The 13490-nt window shown below is 42.8% G+C and overlaps 1 protein-coding gene across 3 annotated transcripts; it reads right to left on the bottom strand.

Annotated features, from left to right (window-relative positions):
- Positions 1 to 5442: 5442 nt before the first annotated feature.
- Positions 5443 to 9942, bottom strand: ARMCX2 (armadillo repeat containing X-linked 2). Of its 3 annotated transcripts, XM_043459383.1 has the most exons (5): positions 9808 to 9906; positions 9161 to 9391; positions 8554 to 8617; positions 8153 to 8231; positions 5443 to 7799 (listed from the first exon to the last, which is right to left on the bottom strand). In XM_043459383.1, the coding sequence occupies exon 5, from the start codon at positions 7680 to 7682 to the stop codon at positions 5853 to 5855; it is 1830 nt and encodes a 609-aa protein (XP_043315318.1). In that variant the 5' UTR covers positions 7683 to 7799; positions 8153 to 8231; positions 8554 to 8617; positions 9161 to 9391; positions 9808 to 9906; the 3' UTR covers positions 5443 to 5852. The 3 variants fall into 3 exon arrangements, with proteins under 3 accessions (XP_043315318.1, XP_043315316.1, XP_043315317.1); XM_043459381.1 differs by lacking the exon at positions 9161 to 9391 and having other exon boundaries at positions 9808 to 9942; XM_043459382.1 differs by lacking the exons at positions 9161 to 9391; positions 9808 to 9906 and having other exon boundaries at positions 8554 to 8757.
- Between the last annotated feature and the right edge of the window lie 3548 nt (positions 9943 to 13490).

Below are 13490 nucleotides of genomic sequence, written 5' to 3'. Positions count from 1 at the left end.
TTTAAGCTAGTAAGTTTAGCCCATTTTTACCTATTATTTTTATTAATACGTGTGAACTACATGCTTTCTCTCTCTCTCTTTTTTTTTTTGCTTTTTTGAGGTTTCACTTTTCTCATTTCTCATCTTCTCTGGATTAAATCATCCTTAGTGCATTTTTCCCTTTAATGCATTAGACATTTTATGCTATCTATTATTTTAGTGGTCACTCTTCCAATTTTATCATTCATATCTAACTTCAGTCTAGAGTTAATCAATTATATTAAGAATAGGTGGGGGAAAAAAAGAATAGGTGAGAGTCCCAATTGTGATTAATTTGGACTGACATAAACTTCTTGGACATACTCAAAATCTGTAAAATCTACAATTCTTTTCTTTTTTTGTTCTGATAATGCAGTATCATCCTCAGACCTAGGGTGTTTTCATATTTGAAAGTATGAGTCTCAGTGAAGGCATGAGACAAATTGCTATTTATTTTCCTTATAAGTAGGGCACAGAGCTAACTATTTTTAAAAGGCCCAGAAAGGCTCAGAATTTCCCAGATCACCTACTCAAACTACCAGTTTTCCCCGTTTTACTAAAGAAATTTGATAAATGGTACATTCAACTGATATAACAATTAAGTAAAGAAAAAGGCCAATTTCTAACTCATTCTTCAAGTTGTCTCTGTCTGACAGCTTTAAATGGAGAAAGATTCATGCAGTAGGATTTTGTAATTGCTCTATTTTATCTTTTGCACTGAATTAGGTATTCCACAATTTAGTCTATTCATTGTTTTCACTGGAATTTGCTCATTGATTTTAGAAACAACCATCTGATCCCACTCAAATCCTCTTCTCCATGGTTCTTGTCACCTAGAATGTATTGTCAGAGGGAAAGGACTCTCAGTTAATTGTAGGCTATTAGTTTTCAATGCCAGGTTGTGGAACAAATCCTTATTTGCCTTTTGCCCACCTCAGCCCAAATAACTCATGCTTTCTTGAGGCTCTGTTGCTTACTAACCCACTTCTGTTCTTACTCTTTGTCTGTAGACTTTTGTTTAAGCACAAGAAATGAATTTAAGGAAAGATGCTGTGATATATCTTACAAGTAATGGGAAAATTGAATACCTGGCCTGATAAATGATGAAAACAAGTGCAACTCAGGGACTCCAAGAGCAGGAGTTTGTGTCACTTCATCCTTGTGCTCTACCACTAAAATGACAGCCCTGTATTCTCAATTTTTGCATTTGTCAGTTCATATTCTTTAAAAATAATAAAAAAGACCATGAAAACTTATTGATCCAATTGATTTCCTAGACCAATAAGTTAAAGCAAGGAAGGTAAGACTTTTCAATGCAAATTTGGTTGTGAGAATTGCTCCCACTTCAACGATGCCCTGGACACACAATGTCAAAGGTAAAAACTATAGTATGACAGAATGTCTAGGAATGTTTCAACAATTGTACTTCAGTAGTAATAGAACACTATGTAGCTGCTGCTCAGTTCCTGGTGCCTACTGTCATAATTTTACCAGGGTAAGTCTTTCCAAAGAGCTACCTTTTTAAGTCTCAGCACCACCTGGACTATGCTGTTGATCATTCTCATGTGATGTGACCTAAGACACAAAAACTCAGACTTTAGGAAATGAAATATTTGCCTATTGTGTGATTCTTAGCTCATTCATAAGTCCAGTCTACATGTCTCTGCATGGGAATAGGTTCCATCTGAAGGCAGTGGAAATTTCCACTGCTAATCAGAGCAAAGGAAGCTGGTTGGATTACCCTCATAGCTGGGATCAAGCCAAGAGACATTAATACATCCATCTTCAGTATATAAGCTCAGATACCATCTCTACTTCATGGAGAAGACATTACTATTCCAGGACTGACAACTTTTCAGATTCTCCTTATTAATGGTTCTAACAGTCTGGAATCTAGCCTCACCCAAGGTCATGTCATTACCAGAGCAATGATATTTTTTTATTGCATGACCACAGGTTTGATGTCATATGGGTTACAATGGTCACAGTAAAACTGAGTAAGACCAACATTAGACCCAGTGTCCTCCATCATTTCTCTCCTAAAAGGAGAAAAAGAAAAAAGGCTTTCACATTCATTGTTATCACTACTGATCTCTTCAAAAAAGTCCTTAAGTATTATGAGCTGTCAAGCCTATGGCTGTGGATACAAGCTTTCCAAAATTCTAATTTTGCTTGAAAGTTCAAATTTTATTGTTGGTGGCAAATATCGTCAACTGTTTTCCTTGAAGTTTCACTTCATTCACTTTCAAGAAAATGTCTACCCAATATCCAAGTCTGAAAAACCACAGTCTTTCTGCCAGTCATCCTTTCAAGTGAAAATGGTGTTCCACATCAAAAGCAGCTAATTCAGGCACAATTCAAATGATTGTGTAAACATTTTCCTTTGAGACAACCATTGTATTAAGCTATGCAGCAGAAGTGCTTTTTGCATCCTTCGATTACACAGAATTTTTAAAAGATATGCACTCAAGCATCAAGATTTAATTAAAAATATAATTTTATTATAAATAGGGCTCCATTAAAGACATTTTAAAATGAAACTGGATTACAAGAATTTGTTGAGTGTGTGGCTACAAAGAAATTAATCACTACTAGTACAGTTTGGAGACACTGCCTTGATCTATGCTGAGGCACCAGAAATTTAACCCACCATTGCTTTGTTTTGAAAATAATTTTGATCTTACAGTTCCAGGGACCTGTAGTGGTCTGTGAACTACACATTAAGAACCACTGATGTACAATGATTCAAATTCTGTGTAAAAATACATTGTGATGACATAATAAACATCAACATTCAGAAAACTAAGATCATGGCATCTGGTCCCATCACTTCATGGCAAAGATGGGGAAATAATGGAAACAGTGACAGACTTTACTTTCTTGGGCTCCAAAATCACTGCAGATGGTGACTGCAGCCATGAAATTAAAAGACCCTTGCTCCTTGAAAGAAAAGTTTTGATAACCTAAGCAGCATATTAAAAAGCAGAGACACTATGCCAACAAAGGTCTGTCTAGTCAAGCCTATGGTTTTTCCAGTAGTCATGTATGGATGTGAGTTGGACTATAAAGAAAGCTGAGTGCCGAAGAATTGATGCTTTTGAACTGTGGTGTTGGAGAAGACTCTTGAGAGTCCCTTGGACTGCAAGGAGATCCAACCAGTCCATCCTAAAGGAAATCAGTCCTGAATATTCACTGAAAGGACTGATGCTGAAGCTGAAACTCCAATACTTTGGCCACCTGATGCGAAGAAGTTACTTCTTGGAAAAGACTCTGATGCCAGGAAAGATTGAAAGCGGGAGGAGAAGGGGATGGCAGAGGATGAGATGGTTGGATGGCATCACCAACTCAATGGACATGAGTTTGAGCAAGCTCGGGGAATTGGTGATGGACAGGGAGGCCTGGCATGCTGCAGTCCACAGGGTCACAAAGAGTCAGATACAACTGAGCGACTGAACTGAACTGAACTGAAAGAATCTTCACTGACTTTTTTGACTGATGCCACAGACTTACATATGGTGAATGTCTTTTCATGACAATAATATAAAAGTACATCGCAGTTTTAATAATAGTTGTATAATATTTTACTGTGTGGACATACTCTTGCATAATATTTTATGTGTGGACATACCTATTGTTTAGTCAATCCCATGGTGCTAGCCATTTAAGTTGCTTCTATTTTTTCTTAGAAACATTGGTCAACTGTGTATAATTGATATTTCTCTGCATACAATTATTTATTTCTCTAGGGAAAAAAAAATCCTACAAGTACAATGCTCCACCGAAAGGCAGGTACATCTTTAGAGCTTCTTATATAGATTACCAAATTGCCATCTAGATAAGTTGTACCAATATATATGCCAACTTGTCCATTTTCTATGTGCTCTCCCTCCCAGGAGTCCCTATCTCTATTTCTGCCACAGCTTACCATACACTTGCTCCAAAATGAAGATTTCATGAGAGGTGTCAGGAAAGCAGGCTGGGTTTGGAAAAATCTCTGCGACTTCTCCCATTTTCTTCTTTCATAGCTTCACTGGGCCAGGGAGTAGAGGAAGGAAGATCTTCCTGCTCTTAAGTCAACTCAGGGGTGGGGGTGGAGTTCCTATAAAGGCCTCACCACTTCCTCTCTTCTAAAAGAAGATTGATCTAAACCTCTAACTTGAGAGGAGTGGGGAAATCACTCTTTGCACACAAGATTCTTTTTGTCACACTTCTCTTTCACATCATTATAAACGGTAACTCAAACAAACAAACCAAAGAAAGAAAGAAATGGTAACTCATTCTGACATTACTTGATTGCCAGAATTGCCCAAGAAAGAGGGCTTTATTTGTCAGACCCTGCACAAGATCATACAATCCTTGCTCTCTGTCAACCTAGAGACAAGACAGCAGATTTTGGTAATTTTTTGAAAAGCACCTCTTATCATTTCCTAACCTTTCCAATAGTCACCACCCTATTTCACTCCTTATCATCTTATGCTTGGTTTGTCATACATGCTTGCATGCTGAGTCACTTCAATAGTGTCCAACTCTGTGCAGCCCTATGGACCATAGCTTGTCAGGTTCCTCTATCCATTGGATGCTCCAGGCAAGAATACTGGAGCGAGTTGCCATGCCCCCTTCCAGAGGATCTTCCCAACCCAGGGATCAAACCTGCATCTCTTATGTCTCCTGCATTGGCAGGCAGGTTCTTTACCATTAGCACCACCTGGGAAGCCCCCTGGTTTTATCATAACTTCTTAACAAATGTCTCCACACCTAATGCCATCCCAGCTCCAGCCCATTTTGCACATTGCCCCATTATTTTTCCTTTTGCCAAAAGTGTCCAGTAACTCCCAGAAAACGACAGGATCATATTTCAATATTCCAGCTTTCAGTTCAGGATCTTCCCCAAACTTTTCACACCCTAAATTTCCACCTTAGTCTCTCATCACTTCTCTTCCCACAGTTTCCATTCCAGGCAAACTGGTTAACTTCCTGTCACTGGAACAAATTTGCATGTCTTTCTTCAAGCCCTTTCCCCTCCTGGAATGCCCTTCTATGTTTTCTCATGTTGCCCTTTGGGGCCCACCTTAAGTGTGCCCTTCCTCCTTGAAGCTTCCTACCAACCTCTGCTTTGTTTAAACAGATAGCATATATTTGACAATAAGCATATGCCCAAGTACTGTTAGCAATCCTTTTGTATTTGTGTACCTTACCTCTCCAGCTAGATTTTATTTTTTATAATTGAGTCCATTTTAATGAAAGAAAAATATTTTTAGACATGAGTAAGTCTGGATAAAAAATGCATTTAGTTCATCTAAGTAGTGGTTGGCATCATAATTAAAAAAAATTTGATACCCCTAATGCTAATTTAAGAGATGTTTTAAACATCTGAAATTATGAAAAATTCCAGCTAGATTTTATATTCAAGCAAGAAAACCATTCTTTTAATCGACTGAAACATACAATTTTATTAATGATACACAAATGAAGTCTTTGGTGAATAAATTCAAGTCAAAACAGATGATAGAAGTATAGGCTATTCATGATGGACAGGTTCACTGTCAATTCACATAGAGGAATCAGTAAAAATATTTCTATTCAAGCAGCACGATTAAAGTCACAGATGTATTTTTAGGACAAGAGGACTGTTTATTTGGTATTCATAAAATGGTTCAGCTTAGGCTGCAGATAGTCACAGATAACATCACTCTGATTGATACATTATTCAAAACTGGCAGCTGAAAGGATCCCTATACTATATGAGAGGGTGGAAAAGCAGTAACTTTCAATTTTCATTGCTCTCAGACTGCAAAACCTGACATTTCTTCAAGTTTTCGAGAGCACATAGACAATCAGAATTTGTCCACTAGTTTTATAACTTTCACTTTCACCAAGAGGTCATGGTGATCTGCTAAGGCTCGAATTTTCTTAACGCACACTCCAGATGCAGTACATAAGTAAAAAAGGGAGCCTTTATTGAATTCTCTGTAGTTGAATACTTCTGCCCTGAGATTGTCATAGATGATCTCAAATAGAGTCAGGGCATTAATAAGAATTTCTGATTCCACATAAGAATTGTAGAGGGAACTAAATGATGATGGCACTTGGGTACTGAGTAGTTTTTTTAACATATCTGGATTTTCAGCAAAATTCGAAAGTATTTTCAAAATCTCAACCTTGATTTTTCCACCTCCCTGAGATAACAAACGGAAAAAGTTTGCAATAGAATTGACAAGCAGGTGCTGGTAGTCATTAGTAATAGTCATGTTTGTTAAAAATTTTAATCCAACTACCTGTACTGCTGAGTTCAGGTTAGAGGCCATGATGTCATCCATCACTTTATTCATGTATATCTGAAGCCGGCCCTGATTTTCATAATTCTCACTCAGGTTATTCATGGCCATTAAGGCTTTTTCCTTAATGTGAGGATCGGTTTTGTTGATCATGTTGGCAATAATTGGGAGGCCTCCCAACTTGCGAATTGTGTCTTGGTTGCATGAATAATTGGCATTATTGCTCAGAGTGAGCAAAGCTACCTGTTGGATGAAAGGATCATCTGACTTCTGAAGCAAAGCAAGGACTTTCCTGAGATCTCGGACACCCAGAATCTCATCAATTTCATAAGGAAAGGGGCGCTTCTGCATGGGAACAGATCTCCTCCCTTTCCCTTTCTGCTGGGTCTCAGGCTCAGAGTCTGATTCCGATTCTGTGTCTGTCCATCCAGACTCTCCTTCCTCAGAATCAGGAACCTCTGCCAGGAATGCCTGGCCCCCATTAGCAGACGCTGCCGCGGCTGCTGCAGCCCCATCTCCAGGCCGGAAGCCCAGCCCCAGTTCATCTACTTCAACCTTATTTTTCTTGCCCTTGCCCTTGCCTCCAGCCCGGGACCTGGTTACACCCTTAGCTCCACCTTTGGGTACAGCTCCAGTAGCTGACCCGGCCTTAGGTATAGCCCCAGTATGAGCCCCGGGGGTTGCTTTCTTAGGTGCTGCCGCTGTTCTAGAGGACCCTGAAGGCCCAGGAGCCTCTGCAGGCCCAGAAGGCGCTGCTACCCCTAAAGTCGCTGCTGCCCCAGTAGGCATTGCTGGTATGGAAGCCTCCACTGCCTCTGTAGGTTGTGATGCCTCAGTAAGAACTGGCACCCCATGAGGCACCACTGGTGCCCTGGGAGCCTCTGCTGTGCCAGGGGCTTCTGCTAATTTAGGAGCCCCAACCATTGCAGCAGCCTTCGCAGCTGAGGGAGCCATTGCCTCCCAGAGAGACGGTGCCACTGCAGAAGCCACCGTGGCTTCTGATTCAGCTTTAGGCCCCACCCGAGCCCCTTCTGTCGCCTGGGCCTTATTTCCTGCCCCACTCTGGGTCTCGGCACTGGATGCAGCTGGGACCACTGCTTCAGCTCGAGCAGTGTCCAGAGCAAAGGATTCATCCTGAGCCCTTTCCTCTGCCCCAGTGCGGACTGGGGCTGGAGGACTGAATCCTGGCCCAAGGTCAATTGTGAATCCAGCCCTTAGTCCAGCTCTAGCCCTGGTTCCAGTCTCAGCCACAGCCCTGGTCCTGGGTTTAGCCAGTCTCTTCTTCATCATATGGTTTCTTCCCCTGGCATATTTGTAGACACAGTACCAGGCACTGGCCCCAATGACTATCCCAGCAGCTACGCAACCAGCATCCCGAACGCGGCTCATGATGCAGCTGGAGTTAATTCTCTGATCCAGACGTGCCCAAGCGGGGTGCGTGCAAGTCCAGGTGAGGCGCTTCAGCTCAGGCTCGAAATTCTGATGAGGCTGCAATCAAAGCAGGACCTGGGGGTGAAGGATAAAAATGAGGCTTAGGGCTGGCTCACTTCATGCCTAGCCAGGCCTACTTACAGAAGAGTCTGGGGACATAATGCTTGTTGGGTGGGCCAGTACCCAGATATAGCTGTCCAGGCCTCTGTGTGCTGCTTCAGGTCCCTGGTTGTCTGATGTTTTCTCCATCTTTATCCCTAGCCCACCCTGCCCAATATCAACACACCTAATTTCCCAGCACCTAAATGGGGGATGAGAGGCCAAATAGACTTCAGGAAAGTTGGTAGAGAGCCAGAAGGAACCCTAGATTCTTCTCCGATTCCCTCACCCACACCCCAAATATTCCCAGGTGATGCCCATACACTTACCAACTTGCTGGGAGAGCAGGAGCAATTTGCTCTTTTCCACCAGGCTTACAGTTGTGTAGGGCCCAAAAGGCAGAGAGACCTGTGGAAAGATCCCAGAAAAGGGGTTTTGGGCACCTTTGTAGATGGATTCTCTTCTTCTCTTGATTTGAACCCCTGTGAGTAAGTTTCTCCCTCCCAGGGCTCCTCTTTCCTACCATATCTCTTCCTCCTCAAACCCTGATTTAAGAAGGCAAATGCCACACACCTTTGGCTTCACCAAAAAGAACACATCCAGGGCAAGTGTTTCTTGTAAAGTGGGAGAAGATGAGGGAAGAGAAACCTCTGGCCCCAATTTCTGCTCTGGTTTTTGCCGCATCCATACAAGGGGTTCCCAGACAGTTCCCAGCCCCCCTCACACTGACCTCCAATGATTCAGGGCTGTTTCTCTTTCCCTCAGTTCAGTTACAGCTTCATCCTAAAGACAGACTGAAGAGCAGAAATACAGACAGCAAAACGTTGGAGACTGAGAGCCTGGAGGATAGAACTGACTCAAAACAAGAGTCCCCAGTTGCTTTTTAGCATTCACAAACCAGAATGACAAAGGGCTTCCACCTCTCAACTCCCTCAACTCTTCTCATCCCTCCCCTCCCACCCTAAACCCCGCCCCTGCGCAGACTCCCCAGGCACTCAACCCCTCCTTCCCTTCGCCCCGCCCCCGCCCGCCATTTCTCCCAGACGGCCACACCCCTTCTCCTGCACCGAAACAGGAGGGGGCGGGGCGAGGGTGCCGCGGAGGCTGGTTGGGTCGCTGGACTAAGGGTTATGGCCAAACAATCTAGCATCTCCCTCGTATGACCACCCATCCTTCATGCTCCAGCCCCCAGGCCTGGCATCAGCCAGCAACTGGACCCCAGTGTTTGCCCTTTCGGTTTGAGGGTCGTGATTCTCCACTGTTTCTCTGCTCTGGGCTCCGCTTCCCACCCCTCCATCGCAAACCCCCGTTAACCGCCATTTCTCCCGCCAGCGTACCCGAACTCCTTTTTCAGGACTGAAAAAACAGGGGTGAAGGGCTGTATGGGCCAGTGATGTCTGGAAAGCAGCCTAGGACTTAGCACAGCGGTTTCTCTCAGGGTCTTCCTGTAAAGCCCAGAGCCAACCCGCCATCTCCCCTACAAATGCTGTCACACCCATTTCCTAGCACCCCAAAGGACTGGGGGCCGGCCGGGGAGGAGGTGTGGGGGCAGTGGTCGAGGGAGGTATCTGAAAAGTGAGAGTGGGAGTGAATAAGCCGGATTGTTTACTAATTGCGTGCCCCTCGGATCACCCTTTCCCCAACCTCCCCACTGGCCTTATATGCGCTGCCACGTTTATTTCTCTTCCCTCCTCCTCTCAAAACTGTATGGGATGTGGGGTGCGGGGCCTGAGTGTCAGAAACAAAACCAGAAAAACACTGGCTGAGAGAGGAAGTGAGCGGATTCTCTGCAAGTATGTCTGCGTCTTTATGTTCCCCCCTCCCCCGCTCCCCGCCGCCCACCAAAATGAGCTGCGACTAAGCGCGGGGGTCTGGAGAGTCGGCCAGGGGCGGGCGAGGTGGAGATACCCGCGGCCTCAGACTCCTGCATCTCTGTGCTACCCCCTATTCAGGGGTGCCGGGTCATGGCCACCCTCACACCCACCTGCCCGGATCTGGGGGGATTTTCTCCTCCTCCTCCGCGCCTGGGTTAAACGCACGGCAGTGCACAGCGCAATAGAGTTGGTACCCAGAGGAGAACGGAGGACGGCGGTCAGAGCTTTAAGTATCTTTGCTAACGTCAGCTCCTGGTCACGTGAGGGCTGCATCGCCAGTAAGCTTGGGGCCCCAATTTCCACTCCCACCAAGAGCAGGAGCCCCTCCTTTACCCCCACTAGCACCTCACCCTACCCCATCAGGTAGTGTCACTCTTTTTTTTTTTTTTTTGGTCTTTACCACAAGTAGCCTGTTCTCCCTGTGTTAGAATTTTGCCTTTCTCTGGTTACCGGAGAGGGGATGGCATCTTCTTGGAGGGCTATTGACAATTTTTTATGTTTTTGTCCGGAATTCTCTCATCCTTTCTTGAGCAGCTAAACACTCTCCCCTCGCTCCACCCCCAGTCCCCCATGCACTACTGCCCACAGTCGACCCCTGCTCCAGTATAGGTAGGGGGTAGAGTGTCAGAAAGGAGACAGGGAATGGTAGTGCGGTCTTTACTTCTGTAATACTTCTCTGTTTTGTTTTGTTTTGTTTTTTAAGCTGTTACCACCCTTCATTATTATAGTAAGAAAATATAAGAAAACAAGAATTCAGTGTGGGAAGCAGCAGCAACAACAAAAAAAGAGTAGACATGTTCTAGAAAAAAGATCTCCCACTAATATTGAAAGGCACCATTAATTTTGGTTAATTTTTACCACATAGAAAATTCTATTGGCTGCATAGGAAATAGTTTTCAAAGCATGGTAAGGTATTTGCATATCTAAAAATAGAATTTTTCTCAACAAGTGTGTTTCCATACCATCTGTAAATTGATCTATGGAGAGATGTTCAGTTGTCTGATCTTATTTATTTTGGACAAATAATATCCTACTTTTTCTCCTTCTGGGACAGCTTTTAAGTTGGATAAATAAATGATCCTGTCTTGTTCTGGTAGAGAAGCACATTTATTTCATGTTCCCAAACCGTTGCTGCCTGCTGTGTGAACCTCTTGAAATTTGATGGCTGCAACCATGACAGTTTTGATCACCTGTCCCTGGATCAGGTTCCAGTTTTGTGATTCCAGCTCTGGGCAAAAAGAATAGCTCTTGTACGAAGAAAATGATGGATATGAGGGATGCAGATATGGTCAACTCCTTCCAGTCCAGTCAAGAAGGGAGGGAGGAAGGCACTTGCCCTCCCACCTCTCCTATATTCCAGTGCCTCTCATCCTCTGGCACCTGACTTTGTTGCTTACCTCAAAAGTATATATGGACAGGTGACTAAGGTGGTAAATGTCATATTTACTCAGATGACCAACTTGAGTAAGTGCCTTTGGCTTCCTTCCTCCCTCCCTCACAGTGGTAACTTAGGGATTCAGAGAAAGGATTGCTGTTCCCACCTACCCCTGCAGTCGAGGGTTTCCATGAAGGTTGCTGGGGAAAGCACCCAGGCCTGCCTGCCCTGCTCTGCCCTGATTCATGGTGGCCCAATTAACCTTGTTCCTTATGCTGTCTGCTGCTACCACCTGACCTGAGAGGTGCAGCCTGCTTGCCTCTCACCTCTGGCCACCTTACCTCAGGGCATCCAGGGGGAACCCAACCTTGCTGCTGGGTCACTGCCCAAAGCCCACAACTACCAAGGTACTTCCTCAGCCAAATGTATGCCTGGGCCCCAGATATTCTCCCCACTGACCATCCTAATTAACCCAGAGTAAGTGTTTTCAACTGGTCACCTGTGTTCTAGGTGAATTGTATGCAAGGTTTTGTTTTTGAGTGTATGTGTGATAAAATGCATTTTGGGGGAGGGGGGAAGGGGAGGAGAATAAAAGTCATTGACCTCCTCAGTTTCCCAAGGGATCTTGGGTCCCTGCCCTATATATTAAGAATATATACAATGACCAAGAGAGTCTGCGTTTCTAAAATAGTCCAGATTAGGAATATCCTGTTTTTTTTCTAGTAATAAAAGTAATGTACATATATGTGAGTACTAAGTTGCTTCAGTTGTGTCCAACCATGTGCGACCCTATGGACTGTAGCCTACTAGGCTCCTCTGTTCATGGGATTCTCCAGGCAAGAATACTGGAGTTGGTTGCCATGTCCTCCTCCAGGGGATCTCCCCGACCCAGGGATTGAACCCACAGTCTCTTATGTCTCCTGCATTGGCAGGCGGGTTCTTTACCACTAGTGCCACCTGGGAAGCCCCAGTGTATGTATAAATTAGTGGTTACAAATATTCAAAACAATAAGGAAATGTATAGTATTCAGGGAGAGAGCTCCATGATCTCTTTTCCATTGTTAGTTGCTGCTAAAGATTCCCAGCTTTCTTTTTATGCACATATTAGTAAGTGCATTTGTTGTTATTAATCAACTTCTGAATTGAACAAGAATAAACAATAATCATTTGGAATTTGTATTGTAATTGCAATAAATCTGCAGATTAATTTGAGGAATATTAGCATCTTAACATTGAGACTTCCCCTCCAGGAAAATATGTCTCCATTTTGCTCAGATCTATTTTTATGTTTGTTAATCAAATATTGTAAGTTTCTTCAGCTAAGTAATTCCTATTAATTGTTAGATTTTTCCTAGGTATTAGAAGTTTATGTTGCAGAAATGCTATTCCTTTCTCCAATTATAATTTCTTAAAGGTGATTTTCTGCTTAAGGAAAATGTTCTACTATTATATAGTTATTTTGTATCTGCCAGTTTCTGTGTTCTGTCTGATTGATTCCAATTCTTTTCTGGTGATGCTTTTGGTTTTTCCAGGTATGTATACATAACCATCTTCACATGATGATTTTTTTTACATTTCTTCCTTTCTAATATTTATAACTTTTCCCTTTTTCTTTTCTGCATGTGTTATAAGGACGAGAACTATGTTGAGTAATGGTGGTGCTTGAGAACCTTCTGATCTTGTTCTTGAAAAAAATGGGAATACCTCTTATGTTTCATCTTTTAGTGTAACTTTTGCTGTTTCTGATACATTTTATGTTTTTCAAGGTTACTTTTACTTGTGTTTATCAGTACTTCACAAAAAGTAGAAGGAAATAATATCAGTGAGTAGAGGTTAACTCACAAGTTCTGTGGTCTTGGTAGCCCACAAAGATGGAGGATGAATCTGCTAGGTCAGAAGGGCCTCTGATATAGTCTTCATCAGACTAAGACTATTTTATGTGCCCAGTCGCTCAGTCACTCTTTGTGACCGCATGCACTGTAGCCCACCAGGCTCCTCTGTCCATGCAATCTTCCAGGCAAAAATACTGGAGTGGGTTGCCACTTTCTACTCCAGGGGATCTTCCCTACCCAGGGACTGAACCCGCATCTCTTGTGTCTCCTACATTGGCAGGTGGATTCTTTACCACTAGTGCCACCTGGGAAGCCCATTTTCTTTTCATTAATTTAATTTAATCTAATTTAACCAATAATAATTCATTAAATTATAAATATATAATTATTTACTACATAAGCCAAGTTTCCGCTATTCCTTTCATATATATATATATACACATACATACACATATATATTCATACATACATATATATACATACATACATATATACATACATACATATATATATACATACATACATATATATATACATACATACATATATATATACATACATACATATATATATACATATACATATT

This window comes from Cervus canadensis, chromosome X, assembly GCF_019320065.1.
Source record: "Cervus canadensis isolate Bull #8, Minnesota chromosome X, ASM1932006v1, whole genome shotgun sequence".
Classification (NCBI taxonomy): Eukaryota; Metazoa; Chordata; class Mammalia; order Artiodactyla; family Cervidae; genus Cervus; species Cervus canadensis.
Note: the sequence above shows the minus strand (reverse complement) of the source record. Positions and strands in the feature narration are given on the sequence as shown.